This window comes from Peromyscus leucopus, chromosome 1, assembly GCF_004664715.2.
Source record: "Peromyscus leucopus breed LL Stock chromosome 1, UCI_PerLeu_2.1, whole genome shotgun sequence".
Lineage (NCBI taxonomy): Eukaryota > Metazoa > Chordata > Mammalia > Rodentia > Cricetidae > Peromyscus > Peromyscus leucopus.
Window position 1 is genome coordinate 172273951 of NC_051063.1, and position 20535 is coordinate 172294485.

Sequence of the window (20535 nt, forward strand, 5' to 3'; positions counted from 1 at the left end):
GTGCCTCTCCTGGATCTTGCTCTGTAGACCAGGCTGGCCTCAAACTCACAGAGATTCGCCTGGCTCAGCCTCCCGAGCGCTGGTCGTAAAGGCATACGCCGCCACCGCTGCCGCCTGGCTTTTTATTATTTTTAAATTATGCCAGGCATGGTGATGCTCTCACCCAGCTCTTGGGAGGCATAAGCAGGCAGATCTCTGTGAGTTTGAGACCATCTAGTCTACTACCATCTAGTTCCAGGATAACCAGGGTTATATGATGAGACCCTGTCTAAAAAAAAACAAAAGAAAGGCTGGGCAGTGGTAGCACATACCTTTTTTTTTTTTTAATGCCAAGTGCCGTTTATTGAAGGAGGGAGGAGGTCTTACATACAGGTTTACAGCACAGTGGGAGAACCCAGGAGGGCAGAAGTTCGCTATCGATGTTTTACAATCTTGCATCTAAGCTGTTAACACCCATTATGCAGGATACACAGACAAGGAATTTCAGGAGGCCAATAAATGTTGCACAGAGCCACTCCTGAAAAGTAGGTACTACACCAGCTTGAAGAGGATTTTGAAAATGAAAAGGCTTAGCTGGCATTCGACTGTTAACGAGTGGAGGTCAGTGACCTTCAGGGTTATCCTTAATCTCCAAGGTGTCTGGGTGACATGTTCTCAAACATACTTGAAAGAGCAGTTACCATACATTACCTTCTGGAGAATCCAACCACATGGCTACAGTTCCTAGGCTTACATTAATGCTTGCCAAAGCTGGCCATATTGGGTTCTCAATCCCCATTGGCATCAGAAGGGGAGAGTTTTTCATGAAGGCCCAATAGGTCTCTGCCATGTTGGGATTCAGCAGCAGCCACAGGGCTCACATAGCCCTCAGGAATCCAAAGAGGAAGTTCATTGTCCTGAGGAAAGACACAAACAGAACCCCGGGCCCACACCAACACCAGATCAGGACTCCTCCAAGGTGGCACATACCTTTAATCCCAGCACTCAGAAGGCAGAGGCAGATGGATCTCTGTGAGTTTGAGGCCAGCCTGGTCTACAGAGTGAGTTCTAGGACAACCAGTGATACACAGAGACACTCTATCTCAAAAAACAAAAAAAACCCAAAACGAAACAAAATACACACACACACACACACCCACACACCTGTACACACACATACACGCGCGCGCGCGCGCGCGCACGCGTGTGTGTGTGTGTGTGTGTGTGTGTGTGTGTGTGTGTGTGTGAGTGTGTGTGTACAGGGTGCCCTCAGAGGCCAGAGGCATCAGATCCCCTGGATATGGAGTTATTGTTGAATGGTGGTGAGTGTGTTGGGAACTGAACTTGGGTCCTTTGAACACATGGTGAGTGTTCTTAACCACTGAGCAATCTCTCCAGTCCCAACCCAGGTCTTTTGTTGAGACAAGGTCTTACCACCCAATCCCAGCACTCTGGAGGCAGAGGTAGGAGGAGAGAGGCAACTTTGAGGCCAGCCTGGGCTACTCAGTGAGTTCAAGTCCAACTTAAGCTGTTTAGGAGGAAGACCCTAGCTAGAAGGAGGAGAAAAGGAAGAGGAGGAAGGGGAGGGGAAGGAGGGGGAGGGGGAGGAGGGGGAGAAGGAGAAGGAGAAGAGGGGGAGGGGAGGAGGAGGAGGAGAATGCAGGCCAGAGAGGCATCAACACCCCAGCCTGCCTTGGACGTGGCTGGCTAGCTGGGTGCCCTAGGTGCCCTGGGGCAGAGAGAACCATGTCCAGGGAGCCCCTGGCGGCTGCCTGGAGTACAGTCAGGGTGGACCCTACAGGTCTGACAGGTTGGGGTGCAAACCTGTCCTGTGGCCACTCCCTGGCCCGTGCATTCCTGAGCTTCACTTTCTGCCACACCTCTTTCACCCCTTTTGAAAATCTGGGTACTTAAACTGCGATCTAATTCCCCTTACCTGCCGTGGGACCAGAGCTCCAGTCGTTCCAGTACTTTCTCTTTGGGACACAGAGTAACTACTTGACTTTCTGTTCTTAGGAGACTCAGCTGTCTGAACTTTGATCCCACGCTATGAGCAAAGACTGAAACCTTCAGCCATGATTGCAGGACGGGGTGCTGTGTCTCAGACCCCTCCCTGAAGGGTGTGGAGAACCAAGCTCCCAATACCCTCCTTCTTTACCGGCCACCTCTTTCTACACACCAAGGAACCCAGGCTCCAGCCCTCCTCCCTCAGACCTGGGGGTCCGGGCTCCCAGCCCTTCTCCCTCAGACCAGGGGTCCAGGCTCAGCCCTCCTCCCTCAGACTAGGGGTCCAGGCTCAGCCCTCTTCCCTCAGACTAGGGGTCCAGGCTCGGCCCTCCTCCTCAGACTCTGCAGTCCGGGCCCCTTTAGGGCAGTAGCCTCCTGAAGTCCCCTCCCATTTTCCAGAGCCCGCCCCTTGCTCCCTCCTGGTCCCGCCCCAACCTGTAGCCTTCCCCGCCTCACCCCTCGGCCCCAGGCCAGCCTTGGCTGGGATGGCAGCCCCGCGAGACCCTTGGCTGGGGTGGCAGTGGGGAGAGGCACGCGCGCTCGGCCGGGCGGTGAAGTTGCTACAGCGTCTGGAGGAGCAATGCCGGGACCCCAGGCTGGTTATGGGGCCCCCGTCGCTGCGGAACCTGCTGCCCCGCACCGCTCAGCTACTTCGGGAGGTGGCAAGAGCCCGGCGCGAGGCCGGGGGAGACCCCGAGGGTCCCGGTGGCGCTGGGGATTTTCTGGTCATCTACCTGGCCAATCTGGAAGTCAAAGGCAGGAAGGTGGCCGAGCTGCTGCCATCCCGAGGCAAAAAGGATGCGAACGAGGAGGTTTTCCGGGAGGGCTCCAGATTCAGGTGAGCACTGACCTACCTGCCTTGGAGACAAGTCATAAACTAGAGATTTCCGGATCGGGCCACCGGACACCTCTTTCCTCAGATCCAGGGGTCCAGGCGCAGCCCTCCTCCCTCAGACCCTTGAGTACCCATGCCATCAGTCTCCCTTTCTTCCTTTCCTGGATCACCTTGCACCTGGGGTCCAGGCGTGCCTCTCCTGGGGGCCTAAGATACACACCGGCCTTGTGAATGTAGGGATCCCAGAAACTTCCCGTTGAGGGGGTGAGTGGACTCGCCTCTGGTGCCCGAGCTCCGGGCCAGCCCTGGACCTGCGTGGGTGCCATCGTGGACTTCCGTACCTGAAGCCGAGGCTAAGGACCTTGGACTTGCCTGCTCTCTCTCCCGAGGAACAGGTGCACTGACCTCAGAGCAAGGTCTAAATCGATGGTTCAGGCCTGGCTCGCTAACCCTAGCCGTGGCTTCCCTGGCTTATGGTATGGCCTCAGTTCATGAGGAAATGAAATAAATCACTTGCCTGTCCATATTGTTTAAATTCCCATTATCCCCCAATTATAACTGATGAAAGAAATACTACTCAAAATATGTTTATATATAGTGCGTGAAAAATGCAAATTTCTTTTTTATTGCATCGATTTATTTCTCACTGTGTGTGCGCACACTGGCTGGGGTCAGAAGACAGCTGGCCAGTGTGCTGAACAAAACTGTTACAAATTTTGTTGCTCTCTTTTGGCCTACCTTGTTGCAGTCTGGTGTAAACTCCAAGCACCTGCTGGAGAGGGGACTTAGGACAGTGGTTCTCAACCTGTGGGTCGCAACCCCGAGAGTTGACCGGCCCTTTCACAGGGGCCGCCTAAGACCATCAGAAAACACAGAGATTTACATTCTGATCCGTAACTGTAGCAAAATTACCGTTATGAAGTAGCAGTGGAAATAATTTTATGGTTGGGGTCACCACCGCATGAGGACCTGTATTAAAGGGTCACAGCATTAGGGAGGTTGAGAACCACTGGCTGAGAGGTTAAGAGGGCCGCCTCCTGCAGCAGAGGATCTAGGCTTACAGCACCCGGGATTAGTGGCTCACTGCCACCTGTAACTCCAGCTCCAAGGAATCCGACACCTTCTGGTCTCCTCAGAAATCCACCTCATGAGCACACACCTACACACACACACACACACACACACACACACACACACAATTAAAAATAAAAATAAATCTTAAAAAAAAGAAGAAGAAGAAGAAAAAGAAGAAGCCGGGCTGTGGTGGTGCACGCCTTTAATCCCAGCACTCGGGAGGCAGAGCCAGGTGGATCGCTGTGAGTTCCAGGCCAGCCTGGGCTACCAAGTGAGCTCCAGGGAAGGCGCAAAACTACGCAGAGAAACCCTGTCTCGAAAAACCAAAAAAAAAAAAGAACCAGTTCGTTACTCTGGGCTGATTGTGGTAGCAGAGATCTTTGACTCCAGTACTCAGGAGGCAGAGGCAGGTGGATCGCTGTGAGTTCGAGGTCAGTCTGGTCTACAGAGTGAGTTCTAGGCCAGCTGGGACTACATTTAGACCCTGTCTCAAAAAAAGGAAAAAAAAAACAGTGCCTTCCCGTCTGAACCACCCTGAGTGGCGGGTGACATCCTCACTGGGCTACACAGCTCTACGTTCTGGGAAGCGAGGTTGCTAAGAAACTGCCAAGAGCCCTGCAGACCTGGCCAAGGAAGCTATTAATATAAATGAGAAATATAATATAATCAGCATGCACTGAGTGTTAACTCAATATGATAGGCAGGTTTTGTTTGGTTTTGAGATGCTGGGCATGGAGCATGGTAAGCAGATGTTGAACCACTGAGCCACGCCCCCAGCCCCTCACTGGGGGATTCTAGGCAGGGGCTCTACCACTGAGCCACACCCCAGCCCCTCACTGGGGGATTCTAGGCAGGGGCTCTACCACTGAGCCACACCCCAGCCCCTCACTGGGGGATTCTAGGCAGGGGCTCTACCACTGAGCCACACCCCCAGCCCCTCACTGGGGGATTCTAGGCAGGGGTTCTACCACTGAGCCACACCCCCAGCCCCTCACTGGGGGATTCTAGGCAGGGGCTCTACCACTGAGCCACACCCCAGCCCCTCACTGGGGGATTCTAGGCAGGGGCTCTACCACTGAGCCACACCCCCAGCCCCTCACTGGGGGATTCTAGGCAGGGGTTCTACCACTGAGCCACACCCCCAGCCCCTCACTGGGGGATTCTAGGCAGGGGCTCTACCACTGAGCCACACCCCCAGACCCTCACTAGGGGATTTTAAGCAAGTGCTCTTCATCTGAACCGTGCCCCGAGCTGTGCTCTCCCTGTGCTCATAAAGCATGGCCAAGCCCCTTGTTGATCCCCAGTGATTCAGAAGCTATACTCACCCGTTTATTTCCACTTCAGAGGTGGAAGACTTGGAAAAACATTGTTTAATGATTTTTCAATACTTTCATAGCTATTAGGTGTCAAAAAACAAACAAAATTACTGCGTTCTGTATCCTGACCTAAAGCTCAGGGTGGTCAGCGCACCGGCTGGTTTGGAGGACAGTTCTGGGCATGCGCTGAACGCAGACTGCAGACGATTGTTCCCCACCCTCTCAGCCGGCGAGGCTTCTCCGGCCACAGCAGCCTTTGGGCCTGGGCTGTGTTGGCTGGAGGCTAATTTGGATATTAGCTTCCACACTTTCTTCATAGATGGGGAAACTGAGGCTCAGAGAGGCGAGGCCTCAGGACTGAGATGGGCTCCTTTGGTGCATTGATTGATTAGAGGGGATCTGGGGGCCTTGCGCCTCTGGCGACTCTCCCTGTGTCCAGGGTGATGCCCACAGCTTTTTCCTGCAGGCGGCAGCTGGCCAAGCTGGCCCTCATCTTCAGTCACATGCACGCCGAGCTGAGCGCACTCTTCCCTGGAGGAAAGTACTGTGGACACCTGTACCAGCTCACCAAGGGCTCGGCCCACACCTTCTGGAGGGAGCGCTGTGGGGTCCGGTGAGTGAGCCTTCGCCGGGGGAAGATGGGCTGCGAGTCCCTAGATCGCCCTACCCAAGGCCCCGGGGTGTGTGTGTGTTGGGGGGGGAGGGGAGCAGTAGCCTCCTGTTATAGGCCCCCTCCGTCCGCAGCTGCAAGCCCACCCTGTCCCATCCAGGTGCGTGCTTCCCTGGGCAGAGTTCCAGTGCCTCCTGTGTAGCTGCCACCCTGTTGAACCGGGCCCCACCATGCAGGCCTTGCGTTCCACCTTGGACCTCACCTGTAGCGGCCACGTGTCTGTCTTTGAGTTCGACATCTTCACCAGGCTCTTCCAGGTCAGAGAAGGTCAAGGCTGGGCCTAGAGCCCCGGGTCGGAGGGAGGAGATGGGGACTGGGTACACCGGATCTAAAGGGGAAGGGCTGGGTTTGGACCACTGAGTCCTGGGCAAGGTGGTGGATTCTTGGACCCTGAAGACCCTAGGTTATAAGCTACTTCGCTGGTCTCTCGGTGACCATCTCTGCCCCTCCCAGCCGTGGCCCACCCTGCTCAGGAACTGGCAACTCCTGGCTGTCAACCACCCCGGCTACATGGCCTTCTTGACCTACGATGAGGTCCAAACGCGCCTGCAGGCCTGCAGGGACAAACCAGGCAGGTGAGCAAAGCTGGGCTCCGTGGGTCGGCCTGGGTAGCTGGGGGGTGGGGCACGGGGCGGGGGTGAGGTGGTGGGGTGTGGTCTAGTCCTGGCTAGTGTGTGGGAGAATGCCTGAGGTTCTGAGAGACCAAGAATTGAGGTTCCTGGGAACCCAGAGGTCGGGAATGCTGCAGCTGGAGACCTGTGATGTTTTCCTGTAATTCCAGCACTTGGGAGGCAGAAGCAGGAGGAGCTCTGTGAATTCTAGGCTAGCCTGCTCTACAGAGCAAGTTCTAGGACAGCCAGGGGTACACAGAAAAACTCTATCTCAAAACAGGACAAAAAAACCCTGAGTTTTGATGCCCAGCCTCTTTTCCCGGGGCCTCCAGGGCCATCCCATGGCCCAGAAACTAAAGCAACAATACCTGGTCACCATGGCGTCCTGAAGGCCCTACCTGAGATACGGCCCATTTCTGACAAGTTGGAAGCTATGCAGTAAATCCATTAAATGGTTTTGTTTTGAGATAGGGTATAGATGGGGTTTTACTGTCCTGACCACCCACTCCCAAAAAAACCACTCAGAGTCTTAATATAATATAAATTTATATAATATAAATTATATAAATGTAATTATAAATGCAGCCAGGCAGTGGTGGCGCATGCCTTTAATCCCAGCACTCGGGAGGCAGAGTCAGGTGGATCGCTGTGAGTTCAAGGCCAACCTGGTCTCCTAAGCGAGTTCCAGGAAAGGCACAAAGCTACACAGAGAAACCCTGTCTCAAAAAAAAAAAATTATAAATGCTCAGCTAATAGCACAGGCTTATTACTAACTAGCTCTTACATTTTAAATTAACCCATATTTCTTATCTACCCTTTGCCATGTGGCAGTACCTTCATTAGCATGGCATGTTCATCTCTTACTCCCTCTGCGTCTGGCTGGCGACTGCTCTGACTCCTGTGACTCTGCCCTTCTTCTTCCCAGAATCCTCTTAGTCTGGTTTTCCTGCCTAACCTCCTCCTGGCCAGCTATAGGTCAGTCAGCTCTTTATCAACCAATGAGAGTAGTACATATTCATAGTGTGCAAAAAGATTGTTCCACGGTAAGAGGGCTTGCTTCATATAGTCCAGGCTAGCCTCAAACTTGCCATGTAGCCAAGGATGATCCTTGAAATCCTGATCATCCTTCCTTTCGCTTGCAAATGCTGGGTTTACAGAGGTTATCCCTACACTCAGCATTTTTCTGGGGTTTGTTTTCTTTTCTTTTCCTTTCTTTGCTTTTAAGACAGGGTCTCTCTATCGCCCAGGCTAACTTTGAACTTAGGAGCCTCTTGCCTCAGTTTCCTGAATGCTGGGATTACAGGTGGGCGCTCAGCCTGTCCACCTCTTAAATATTTCGCACGGCAGCCCTCCCAGGTTAGAGACTGGGAAACTTGACATCGGAGACCTCACGTCCTTTCAAGGCAGGAGCGTGGAGTAGTTGGATCTCCTCCATGGGCTAAGGATGAGGAGCTGAGCACCCACAGGTTGAGGAAATGTCTGGTTTATCGGTCTCTGCAGGGCTCTGGAAGGCCAGGGTAGAATATCAGCTTCTTTCCAGAGCTCCCCATCCACTTCGAGCTGGGGGAGAGAGAGGAAGGAAAAGAAAGGGGAGGACCTTCTCAGTCTGTCCGTCTCTATCTCTGTCAGTACCTCTGTCCCTGTCTCCTGCCAGATGTGCTGCTCAGTGGTAACATCCTTGTCTAGATGGGTCCCTAGGCAAGTTTCTGGTAGCCCAGGCTAGCCTTGACTCTGCTGCAAAGAGGCGGGGAGAGATGGGAAAGTATAAAACTGAAAGAAAGAACCAGAGCGGGGTTCAGGCACGGATGGAGACAAGCCTTCAAGCCCTTTATTGGGGTCAGTGTCTGGGTGTCCCTTGCCTTGTTTCTTCCTGTATCACCTCCTTCTCAGATGTGACCCGTTCCTATGGTGGGCAATGGCTAAAGCTATAGCCACACACCCTTCCAGCCCATAGTTGTGAATGGGGAGCAAAGACCCCCTTCCATATAGTGAGAGAAGGTGAGGACGATGACAGAGATACCTGGATCCCGGGCAGGGCAGACCACGGGGTGTTTCCCGCAGGGACAGCAGCGACCACTCTCTCTCTGCATCCCGCCTCTCTTCCCACAGCTACATCTTCAGGCCCAGCTGCACCCGCCTGGGGCAGTGGGCTATTGGGTACGTGAGTTCCGATGGAAGCATCCTACAGACCATTCCTCTCAACAAACCCCTGTTCCAGGTGCTCCTGAAAGGACAAAAGGACGGCATGTGAGTCCCCAACACGAAAGGAAAAGAGTATCAGCAAAAGCCAGATTATGCACAAATCATGGCCGGGGGTGGGGGTGGGGGGCGTGTAAGGTGGGCAGACACACCAAGCTGCAATGCCAAAGGTGCCCAGCAGGGGGCGGCAGGGATCTGGAGGCAGGGGAATGTCCGCCTCCACACAGCGGGTCACACAGCACAGGATTCCTTCCTTGGACTGGCGGGCTCCAGGGCCTATGCTTCGGGAGGCCTTATCCTGCCCTAGGATCTAGATTGGCAGGGCAGGGGCGGGGAAACAGCCAGACTGGTGGTTTTCCACCTGTAACCTCGGCTGCCTCCGGTTTCTTGCGGGAAGTTGCCCGCTGTGGGGTGGGGTGGGGAGGGGAGGGGCGGGCTACTCTCCCCTGTTCTCCAGATCTTATGTGATTTGCACAGCTGGGGACGTGACCTAGCTGGGCAGGGAGCAGCGTGGTTAGTGTGAGATAGAGGTGGGGATGAGTGAGAGACAGGTGGGTAGAGACAGGTGGACAGACAGACAACTGACATGCTGCTCCACATTGTTCACTGGGGTTCTGTTCTATAAGACTGAAAGGGCCTTGAATCATAACACAGAGAGCAGTTACTCTCAGGAAGCAGGCAGACTCACGTCACCTTCATGACTGGTCACATTCCTTTTGTTACATTATTTATTCTATTAGATTTCTTTTGGTCTTTTGTTCTTTGTTTTGAAAATGTATTGGTCATTAGTGGGGATGGGGTGTGTGTGTGTGTGTGTGTGTGTGTGTGTGTGTGTGTGTGTGTGTGAAAGTATTCAAGGTGCAGGAGGATCCTGAGATCTGTCTTCTAAGCTATATAGTGAGACCTAGTTTCAACAAGAAAAAGAAAAAAATGTATAGGTCATGCTGTGGGTGTGGCTCACTGGTGAGCCCCTGCCTAGAATCTCCCAGTGAGGGGCTGGGGTGTGGCTCACTGGTGAGCACTTGCCTAGAATCCCCCAGTGAGGGGCTGGAGTGTGGCTCAGGGGTAGAGCCCCTGCCTAGAATCCCCCAGTGAGGGGCTGGGGGTGTGGCTCAGTGGTGGAGCCCCTGCCTAGAATCCCCCAGTGAGGGGCTGAGGGTGTGACTCAGTGGTAGAGCCCCTGCCTAGAATGCCCCAGTGAGGGGCTGGGCGCGTGGCTCAGTGGTAGAGCCCCTGCCTAGAATCCCCCAGTGAGGGGCTGGGGTGTGGCTCAGTGGTAGAGCCCCTGCCTAGAATCCCCCAGTGAGGGGCTGGGGGCGTGGCTTGGTGGAAGAGCACTTGCTTAACATACTCCAGGCTAGGTTCAGCATAGCAAAATAGCAGTAATAATCACAATAAAAACCTTCCAGGACTGGCTCTCAAGAGCCGAGGGATCCTTGAAGGACAGAGGTTTAGATTCCTTTCTTGGTTCTCAGGCTGGAGGCCGAGGTTCATTGTGGCTTCCCTGAGATGGTCAAGTGGATGGTTCTGTCCCAGGGACTGGAGTGTACTTGCTCTGGGGAGTCCCAATGTGGGCTTGTGGCAGGTCCTAACACACACACACACACACACACACACACACACACACACACACACTCACACTCACACTCACACCAGAGAGGTGAGGCAGGCTGGTCCTGTGAGTCCAGCCACTCAGAGCCCAACTCTCTTCTTCTCTCAGCTACCTCTACCCTGATGGAAAGAGCCACAACCCTGACCTGACTGAGCTGTGCCAGACAGAACCCCACCAGCGCATTGAAGTGTCCGAGGTGAGTCTCATATCTACACCTACTACCCACTCCCTGCTCCTAGCCCCAAAGTGCCTTAGCTCAGGGACCTTGAAATGTAGTGTCGGCTTAGGGCTATGTGACCTGGAGACAATCCTGGCTTCTCTGAGGCTCTCTGAGTTCTTCTACTGGGAGCTATAGCCTCTGCAGTCTCCTTCCCAAGGGTTTTATTGGATATGAAATAAAGAAAAGAGCCTCTGAGATCATCAAAACAGCTGATGCAGTTGAGTGTTTATCAGCTCTGAGTCTGAACAGACACCCAGGAGCAGGAGAAGAGCCAAGATATTTTCTTTTAGTTTTTAGGATGGAACCCAGGAACTTGTGCATGCTAGGCAGGGCCTCTACCACTGAGCCACACCCCAGCCCCTCACTGGGGGTTTCTAGGCAGGGGCTCTACCACTGAGCCACACCCCCAGCCCCTCACTGGGGGTTTCTAGGCAGGGGCTCTACCACTGAGCCACACCCCCAGCCCCTCACTGGGGGATTCTCAGCAGGGGCTCTACCACTGAGCCACACCCCCATACTTTTTTGTTTGTTTGTTTGTTTGAGACAAGGTTTCTCTGTGTAGCCCTGGCTGTCCTGGAACTGCTCTGTAGACCAGGCTGGCCTCAAACTCACAGAGGTCCACCTGCCAATAACTTAATTGACTCTACTGCAAAGGGCGGGATATTCACAGGAGTACTAGTCAAAGGCGCTGCAGCCAAGCCTGATGCCCTGAATTCAGTTCCCAGGATCCACATGGTTGAAGGATAGAACAGTCCTGCTGCTCGTCCTCTGACTTCCACATGCCTAATGCCATGCATGTCCACAGAGCACTACCAACAATTCAGCCCTTGGTTCTCTCTCTCTCTCTCTCTCTCTCTCTCTCTCTCTCTCTCTCTCTCTCTCTCACACACACACACACACACACACACACAGACACACACACACACACACACACACACACACACACAGGCTCTCACACGCACACACAGGCTCTTTCTCACACACACACAGGCTCTCTCTCACACACACACAGGCTCTCTTTCACACACACACACACACACACACACACACACACACACACACACGGTGGTTGTTAGTATTACTTTGAGACAAGGTCTCTCTATGTAGACCTGGCTGTCCTGGAACTTATTTATTTAGTTGTTTAGTGGTCCACCAAACTGGCTTCAAACTCTCAAAATCCATCTACCTCTGCCTCCTAAATGCTAGAATTAAAGGTGTCCACCATCATGTCTGGCCCTTGGATTTTTGGTACAAGATCTTTCTACGTAGCTGAGGCTGGCCTGGGGATCCCAGTCCTCCTGCCTCAGCTTCTGGAGGAATTACAGGCCTTTGACAGCAGGGAATTTTTTTTTTTAGCCTAAGTACATCCCATCCTATATTTGAGATACACTTATTCTTCATATTATTTTAAATATTTACTTTTATTATTTTTTAAAAATTATTGTATATGTATGAGTATTTGCCTGTACCTATGTGCAACATCTGTGTGCAGTGTCCACAGAAGCCAGAAGATGGCGTTACAGGTGACTGTGAGCTTCGCAGTGGTGTACTGGGGAACCTAACTCTGGTCCTCTGCAAGAGCAGCATGGTCTGCTCAGTGGTCTCCAGCCCTTCCACTTCAGTCTCCATTTGCTGCTTATCTGAAATTCAAGTGGAATGGGTCGTGCTGTATTTGCTAAATCTCATCGTTCTGGGGCTGGAGAGGCGGCTCAGTGACTAAGAACACTTGCTGTTCTTGCATAGAACCCACATTCGGTTCCCAGCACCCACATGGCAGCTTTACCTAGAACTCCAGTCCAGGGGATTCAATGCCCTCCTCTGCCATCCCAGGGCACACAAGCAATGCCCAGGCATACATGCAGTCATTCACACGGACACATAGAATAAAAACAAAAGAATCTTTAAAAAATAAATACCAAAAAAAAAAAAAAAAAAGCTAGCAATCCCAAGTGAAGACAAGTCCACAAAATGAGTCTCTCGTCCGGGATTGAAAACGTGCTTGGCCTGTGGTGACATGTGGCTCTCATTCCACTGCTGGGTAGGCTCAAGCCTGCCTCCGGGCTACTTAGTAAGATCTTGTGGCCAGGTAAAGGTAACTATGCCTGTGAGGGCCTTAGGTGCACTGGCCTTCAACCTGGTTGGTGGTTCTCTGTGAGGGATTTTATTTCATGGTTTGGTTTGGTTTGATTTGGTGTGGAGACAAGGTTTCATGAAGCCGGGGCTGGCCTCCAGGTTCCTATGTGACCTTGAACTTCTGGGCCTCCTGCCTGCATCCCACCCCAGCCCTGGAACTGGGGATGGAACACGGTCAAGCAAACACTCTGCCATCCATGCCCCATCCCCAGCGCAGCCATGGACTCGGTTCAGGATTCAGGCTGGCACAGATATCGGGGACCTTCCTCCCACCCACCCCACCCCCCCCCCACCCATTTACCTCCCAGGAGCAACTGCAGCTCTACCAGGCCATGAACTCCACCTTCGAGCTGTGCAAGATCTGCACGGAGAGGAGCAAGGACGTGAGGATTGAGCCTTGCGGGCATCTTCTCTGCAGCCACTGCCTGGCTGCCTGGCAGGTGGGGATGCCACTACCCTCTCTCGGTCCCCATCCCTCCCACTAGGAGCCCCGCCTGGATCTCCCTGGGGCCTCATTGAGCATACGCGGAAACAAGGTTCCCGATAGAACGGAGGTCTGGTCAGGCCACTCGGGACCCTGACTATCTACCTTGATGCCCCTGTACCCACCTCACCCCGAGTCCCAGCCTCCATGTCTCCCTGAGCAGCTACAAAATGAGCTTTAGAAAGGGCTCCTTTCTCCCTTGCGACAGGCTATGTAGAGCCAACAGCGTCGTCCCCTTACTGGACCTTGCCCTCAGCCTCTAAAGGCTAGCGCTAAATATTCCATCATCGGTGGCGCAATGAGAGGCCAGTTCTTCGAAGTCCTCAGCCAAGACCTCGGCAGCAGCGCTGCGGGTCTAGGCCCTGGGCCTGCGGGTTCCTCCTGGATTCAGAGCAGGCCAGCCCCAGCCCAGCCCGCGGCCAGCATCCGCCCCCCCACCCCCCATTCCGGAGCTCGCTTCTCCCCAGCCTTCCCACCCTCCGTCACTTTGCTGGAGTTCGTTTGAAGTCAGAAGGGACACCGGAGACAACAGGGTAATTGACTCCTTCTTTGCCCCCAGCACTCGGACAGCCAGACCTGCCCCTTCTGCCGCAGTCAGATCAAAGGCCACGAGGCTGTGAGTATCTGTCAGGCGCAAGAGAGGTCAGTGGAGGTCGGGACCACTGCAGAGGACTCCAGAGACAGCTCTCACCAGGAGGCTGCGCAGTGGAAGCTGGAGCCGGTGAGCAGCGTCAGGCAGGACCAGGAGCCATTGTTCCCGGGGTGGATGGAGGAAGGCTTGGGCCTGGATCCTGGGCTCTGATGGAGGGGTGCTAACGCTTGGAATCTTGGTCTTAGGGACCTAGACTCTGGGTTTGAGGGAGGGGGGTCTAGAACAGGATTCCTAGATACCGAAGTTCCCAGTGTCTGCCCGGCTGAGTCTGACCGGGCTTTCCCTGGCGGGGTGGCCTGAGGGTGAGACCCTGTACCTGCGGCATGTAGTCTGCACAGCGCCTCCTGCTGGCCACTAGTAAGAGCACATGTCCACCTCCTCTGTCTCCTTCAGGTGACTCCCTCTGCTCCCCCACTGCCCCCTGAAGACCCATCCCCCAGGAGACCCCAAGACAAAGGCCGACTGACAGTGGTGAGTGAGCTCTGAGGTGGGCAGCTGGGGTCTCGCTTCACCTCCCCCTCCATGTGACCACAGTGTGGGGTCGCGGTGATGGGCTCATCCTTAGCACCAAATATTCAGGATGCCCTCCCCACTTCCTCTATTTTATTTTATTTTAAAATATTTGATGCGGATGAGTGTTTTGGCCGCATGTCCTTCAGCGCACCATGAACATGTGGTACCCGCGGAGTTCAGGTTCCAGGCGGTTGTGAGCCGCCCGCCATGCGGGAGCTGGGTATTGAACCCCGGGTCCTCTGCAAAAGCAGCCGGTGCTCTTAACTGCAGAGCCATCTCTCCAGCCCTTCCCTGTTTCCTTCTCCTCTTCCACCTCTACTTCCTCCTCACCTCCCCCCTCCTCCTCCTCCTTCTCTTTCTTCCCTCTCCTTTTGGAGTCGGATGTACGCGCTGGCTTAAACGCTCCATCTTCCTGCCTCAGCCTCCCGAGTGCTGGGGTGAGCGGCACGCTCCTCAGCCCAGCTCCTGCACGTCCATTCCTTAAATAAACTCTATTTTTCTTTCTGGGCCCTCCCACTCCACACCCCCTGGACCTTCTGAGACCCTCCCGACGGGGGGGGGGGAGGGAGGGGGCGAGGAGGGCGGGGGGGGGGGGGGCAGCGGTCCCAGCCGCCTAGCTTAGCGCTCACTGCCTCCGATCAATATATCCAGCTGACTTCAGACAAACAGCTCAGGAAATCCGGGAACGTTATTCTGCCACAGCAAGCCAGAGCGCCAGCAGGAAGGGGGGCCGGAGAGCCCAGGGAGGGGAGCTAAAAACAGATCTGGACCCATAGCCAAGGGCAAATGGAAACATTAGGAGGCACTCAGCTGGCTCCCTGAGGACAAGGAGGGGCCAGAGCCAGGACGGCAGACTGCCGGTCACCTCCAGCCAGATGGGTGCACCTTGGCCTGGGCGGCGCCCTCTGCCTGGCATGAATCTTCCCTGCTCCTGTTTGCGTTCCTGTCAACTCTTACCCCTTCGTAAGAGATAGCCTTGAGCTTGCCCGTTACAGGAAATGTGACTAAACTTTTGGAACCCTTCAAATGTCCCTGGCTTTTGTTATGTCCTTCAGCCTCCCCTCTCTCATGCTGATTATTTATTTTTTTAAAGATTTATTTATAGGCCGAGTGGTGGTGGCACACGCCTTTAATCCCAGCACTCGGGAGGCAGAGGCAGGTGGATCTCTGTGAGTTCGAGGCCAGCCTGGTCTACAGAGCGAGATCCAGGAAAGGCACCAAAACTACACAGAGAAACCCTGTCTCAACAAACAAACAAACAAGCAAACAAAAAAAAGATTTATTTATTTTTAGGCTGGATGTGGTGGCACAGGTCTTTAATCCTTGCACTTGGAAGGCAGAGGCAGGTGGATCTCTTGTGAGTTCCAGGCTAGCCTGGTCTACAAAGCAAGTTCCAGGACAGCCAGGACTATAGAGAGAGATTCTGTGTGTGTGTGTGTGTGTGTGTGTGTGTGTGTGTGTGTGTGTGTGTGAGAGAGAGAGAGAGAGAGAGAGAGAGAGAGAGATTTTAGTGTATGATCATTTTGTCCTTATGTATGTGTGCGTGTGTATGCCCAGAAGAGGGTGTTGATGGATCCCCTAGAATTGAAGTTACAGACAGTCCTTAAGCTACCATGTGGGTGCTGGGAACTGAACCTGGCTCTAAATCTCTGAACCATCTCTCCAGTGCCCCTCCCATCTTTGAGGTTCTAAGGATTGAACCCAGAGTTTTGTGTATTTTAGGAAAGTACTCCACTGAGCCACACCCCCAAACCCTTCACTGGAGCACTCTGGGCAAGCCTTACCACTGAATCACACCCATAGTCCCCCCCCCCCCTTTTAAAGAGGGCTCATGGTTTCTTCACATACTCCATTACTGTGACAGCCAAGTATCCAGAGGTCACACCGAGACCCAGCTCACAGGGAGGGGGTGGAGTTAGGTGTGGGACTGCAAGAACCTTCTTATGTCTCCGTGTATGTCCGTTCTGCAAGAACAGAGATGTTTTTCTCCTTCGAGGCTGTGTCCCCAAAGCCTAGAACTGTGCTCCAGAAATGCCTGTGGCATGAGTGTGTGAGTATTTTTGAGACAGGGCCTCATGTAGTTCAGGCTTGCCTCAGACTGGCTATGTAGCCAAAGATGGCTTCCCACTTCCTTTCTTTGGGTTTTGGGGTTTTTTGCAGGGGGTGGGGGGGTTGTTGTTGGTTTTTGATTTGGGGATTTTGTTTTGTTTTCTTTTATTTTGTGTTTTGTTTTTCAATACGGGTTTTCTCAGTGTAGCCCTGGTTGTCCTGGAACTCGCTCTGTAGACCAGGCTGGCCTCGAATTCACAGAGATCCGCCTGCCTCTGCCTCCCAAGTGCTGGAATTAAAGGCGTGCGCCACCATCACCAAGCTGGTTTTGCTTTTTTGAGACAGGGTTTCTCTGTCCCTGGCTGTCCTGAAACAAAGCTGACCTAGAATTCAGAGAATTCAGAGGCTCCTGCCTCAGCCACCATGCCCACCCGACTTGGGAGATTTGTGTTTTCTTTTAAGGTTTACTATTACTGTGTGTGTGTGTGTGTGTGTGTGTGTGTGTGTGTGTGTGTGTGTGATGTGAGTAAAGCTCTGGGATGCTGAGAAGAGGTCAGAGGGCAACTTTTAGGAGTCAATTCTCTCTTTCCATCATGGCTTCCGAGGAGTGACTGCAGGTCATCAGGCTGGACAAGCAAGCGCCTTTTACTAGTGAGCGGTCTTGACAGTCCAGCCTGGGATGTTTCTTCCATGCAGAAGAAAAGGGTGTTGTTTGTTTATTATGGGTTAGTTTTTTAATTTTATTTTTATTTAATGTGCATTGAGTTTTTTTGTTGTTGTTTTGTTTTTTTGTTGTTTTTTTTTTTTTGCCTGCATGTATGTCTATGTGAGGGTGTCGGGTCCCCTGGAACTGGAGTTACAGACAAGTGTGAGCTGCCATATGGGTGCTGGGACTTGAACCCCGGTCCTCTGGAAGAGCAGTCAGTGCTCTTAACCACTAAGCCGTCTCTCCAGCCCCTAGATTTGATTTGATTTGATTTTTTTCTTAAGTGCGTTGCGTGAGTATGTGAGTGTGTGTGCGCGCGCGCGTGTGCATGTGTGTGTGTGTGTGTGCGCGCGCACGCACTTACGGAGGTCAGAAGACAGCTTGCACAACTTAGTTCTCCCCTTCTACGGAGTGGGCCCCGGGGATTGAACTCGGGTCACGTGGATTGACGGCAAGCGCCTTTATACACCGAGCCGGCTCATCGGCCCAACGAAACGAAACATTCCCTAATTCCTTCCTTCCAGGCACCCCTCACCCTGCCCAGGCTCCGAGCTCCACTTCCTTTACCAAAAATGGCCTCGGTCCTGTGGGAAGTCACCGCCAGGCCCCAGGCCAGGGAAGGGGCCACAGAGTGAGTAGAGAGTCCCTTCCTGCTGCCATGGAGGGGTGGGCAGAGGGAAACCACTGACCTCCACTAACCCAGGGCTGCTGGTTTGTGACTCTCCACGACAGGAGCTCCTGAAGGGATGTACCCTCCGGCCGGCCCTAGGCAGCCCCGGTTATGTCCAAGATCCAGAGGCCAGGTGAGCCGCGCTTCCCTCCCCTGGCCACGCTCTGCCCCAGATGTGACTGAATCTGATGTCGGCAGAGCATTCAAGATCCGGTCTCAAAACAAAGAAGCAGGGGAGGGGCCCAGCCTTGTGCTCGCCTATCACAAAGTCCTGGGTTCAATCCTCAGCACTTTGACAGGTGTCTGTAATCACAGCACTCGGGAGGTGGAAGCTGGAGGATCAGGAATTCAAGGTCATCCTCAGCTAGATAATGAGTTCCAAGTCAGCCTGGGCTACATGAGACTTTGCCTTATTGTTATTATAATTATTATTATTATTAATCTTCTAATTCTTATTCTTTTTATCATTTATTTTTATTTTATGTGCATTGGTATTTTGCCTGCATGTATGTCTGTGTAAGGGAGGGTGTCAGATCCTCTGGAACTGGAGTTACAGATAAGTTGTGAGCTGCCATGTGGATGCTGGGAATTGAACCCGGGTCCTCTGGAAGAGGAGTCAGTGCTCCTAACCACTGAGCCAACCCTCCAGCCCTCTCTAATGCTTATTCTTTTCAAATTACATTTGTGAGTTTTCTTTGTGGTGGGGGATATGGCACAGGCCACAGCATCCGAGGTGTGGCCGGTCAGAGTCAGAGCACACAACTTCTGGGAGTAGACTCTCCCCTTCCCAAGTCATCAGGCCTGCAGGCGATTCCTCTGCAGGCGACTCCTGCTGAGCTGTCTTTACCGGCCTTCTGTCTTTATAAAAACAGCAAAGAGGTTTGGGAGAGAGAGCTCAACAGTTAGGAGGGCACTGCTTTTCGGGAGACCTAGTCTGTTCCCAGCACCCATGTCGGGGGCTCACAGTTATAACTCCAGCTCCAGGGGAACCCACCCTCCTCCTCTGGCCTCCTCAGGCATTGCACTCACAAGCATATGCACACACACAGACACTGAAATGAAAAATAAACTGCTTTTTTTTTTTTTCTTTCGAAACAAGAGTTTCTCTGTGTAGCCTTGGCTGTCCTAGAACTCACCCTGTAGATGAGGCTGGCCTCAAGTTCAGAGAAACGCGTGCCTCTGCCTCCCAAGTGCTGAGATCAAATGTTCCACCACTGCCCAGCTAATAAACTACTTTAAAAAAAAATAAATAAATGTTCAGGCAAAAACAAAACACCATAAATAAGCCAGGCGGTGGTAGCGCACGCCTTTAATCCCAGCACTCGGGAGGCAGAGACAGGCGGATCTCTGTGAGTTCGAGGCCAGCCTGGGCTACAGAGTGAGTTCCAGGACAGCCAGGGTAGTTACCCTGTTTCAAAACACAAAACAAAATAAAACAAAAACCATAAATAATAAATAAGTAAATAAAACCTCTAACGCTCTTTTCTTCTGCATGGCAGGGCACCTGGACTGGAGGAAGGGAGCCCTGGGGCTCGAAGAGGTGATGAAAGTGAAATAAACTGAATCCTGGCCTTTCGATCCTCCGGCGTGTGAGGGAAACCCACAATGCCACACAGCGCGGGGAGGCAGCTTGTCCCTGGGGTGGGGTGGTCTTCAGTCCTGACCCCCACCCCTTCCCCCATTCACTGAGGAACCTGGGCCCCTCCACCCTGAGATCTTCCCACCCAATGGAGCCCCAGGCTCCCCCGTCAGACACGGAGTCCTACACCCAGTGCCCAGGACACATCCAGTCCTGTCCCCCATCCTGTACCTCTTGGGACCAGATGCCCCAATCCAAGCATCTCTTGTTTGTTTCTTTGGCAGTTAGACCTGGGTGGCCACAGCCTGCTGTATCCCTATATAGCCCAGGCTGGACTCGACCACAAAGCATCCCCCTGCCTCTCCCTCCTGGGTGTGAGGATCGCAGATGAACAGTGTCACAGGCGGGTCCCCTCCTTTCTTCTCGCCCCTTCTCCCAAACTAGTGTGACCCCTGGTCTCCACATTCCCCAGTGTTGTCTAGAGGGATCAGGGTCCATTTGCTGTAAGTTCAACCAGCCACGGCTGAGCCCCTGTCAGTGTGTCCATCTGTCCACAGCCCCTCGTACCCCTCCTGCCCTGGGCCATTGTACCACGTGCCCACCCTACACTGGAGGAGGCAGGCCTGGGCTGACCTAAGATGGGCAAAGTTGCTTTGGAAGCGGCCAGCAGGGGACTGTAGGAAGCCAGAGGGAGGTGCCTTGCCTGACCTGGGCAATCAAGGGAGGCTTCCCGGAAGAGGGGGCGTCGAAACTGAGATTGTAGAGAATCGGTGTCCCATGGGAAGGGTGCCGGAAAGCTTGACTCACAGATAAGTAACTAATAATAATAAGTAACAAAAGCCACCTCAGGAATACAAGGGGATTTATTGAGAGGAGGTTTTTTGGGTCAGTCACAAAATCCCAGGAGCCGCTTGGAGAGCTGGGATTGAAAAGCAATGAGACTGGAGGCCGCTGGCCAGCAACGGTCCCCAACTGAAACCTCTCTACAGAACCGGTTTGATGAGGACACCGCAGGTTCCCCGGTGACCGAAGTATGCTACAGTCTCACCCGCTGCCTGCACGGTCAATAAGGCAGGGTGTGGCTACCCTTCTGTAAAGCACTCACTCATCACAAGTCACTCCTCAGAATAGCGGATGACGGGCTGAATTAAGCCGGGATGGAGGCTGTGGCGGGGGGGGGGGGGGGGGGGGGGGGGGGGGGGGTCTTAACTTGAGTGATACTGGCA

General features: G+C 53.4%; 1 protein-coding gene across 1 annotated transcript; it reads left to right on the forward strand.

The window, feature by feature from the left end:
* The first annotated feature begins 2409 nt into the window (after positions 1-2409).
* On the forward strand, positions 2410-20153 carry Cblc (Cbl proto-oncogene C). Its single transcript, XM_028893860.2, has 12 exons — positions 2410-2824; positions 5678-5824; positions 5982-6138; positions 6335-6456; positions 8602-8739; positions 10412-10499; positions 12965-13096; positions 13700-13861; positions 14186-14263; positions 17585-17691; positions 17793-17863; positions 19230-20153. Exons 1-11 carry the CDS (start codon positions 2472-2474, stop codon positions 17800-17802), a joined length of 1494 nt encoding a protein of 497 aa, XP_028749693.2. The 5' UTR covers positions 2410-2471; the 3' UTR covers positions 17803-17863; positions 19230-20153.
* Positions 20154-20535: the final 382 nt, after the last annotated feature.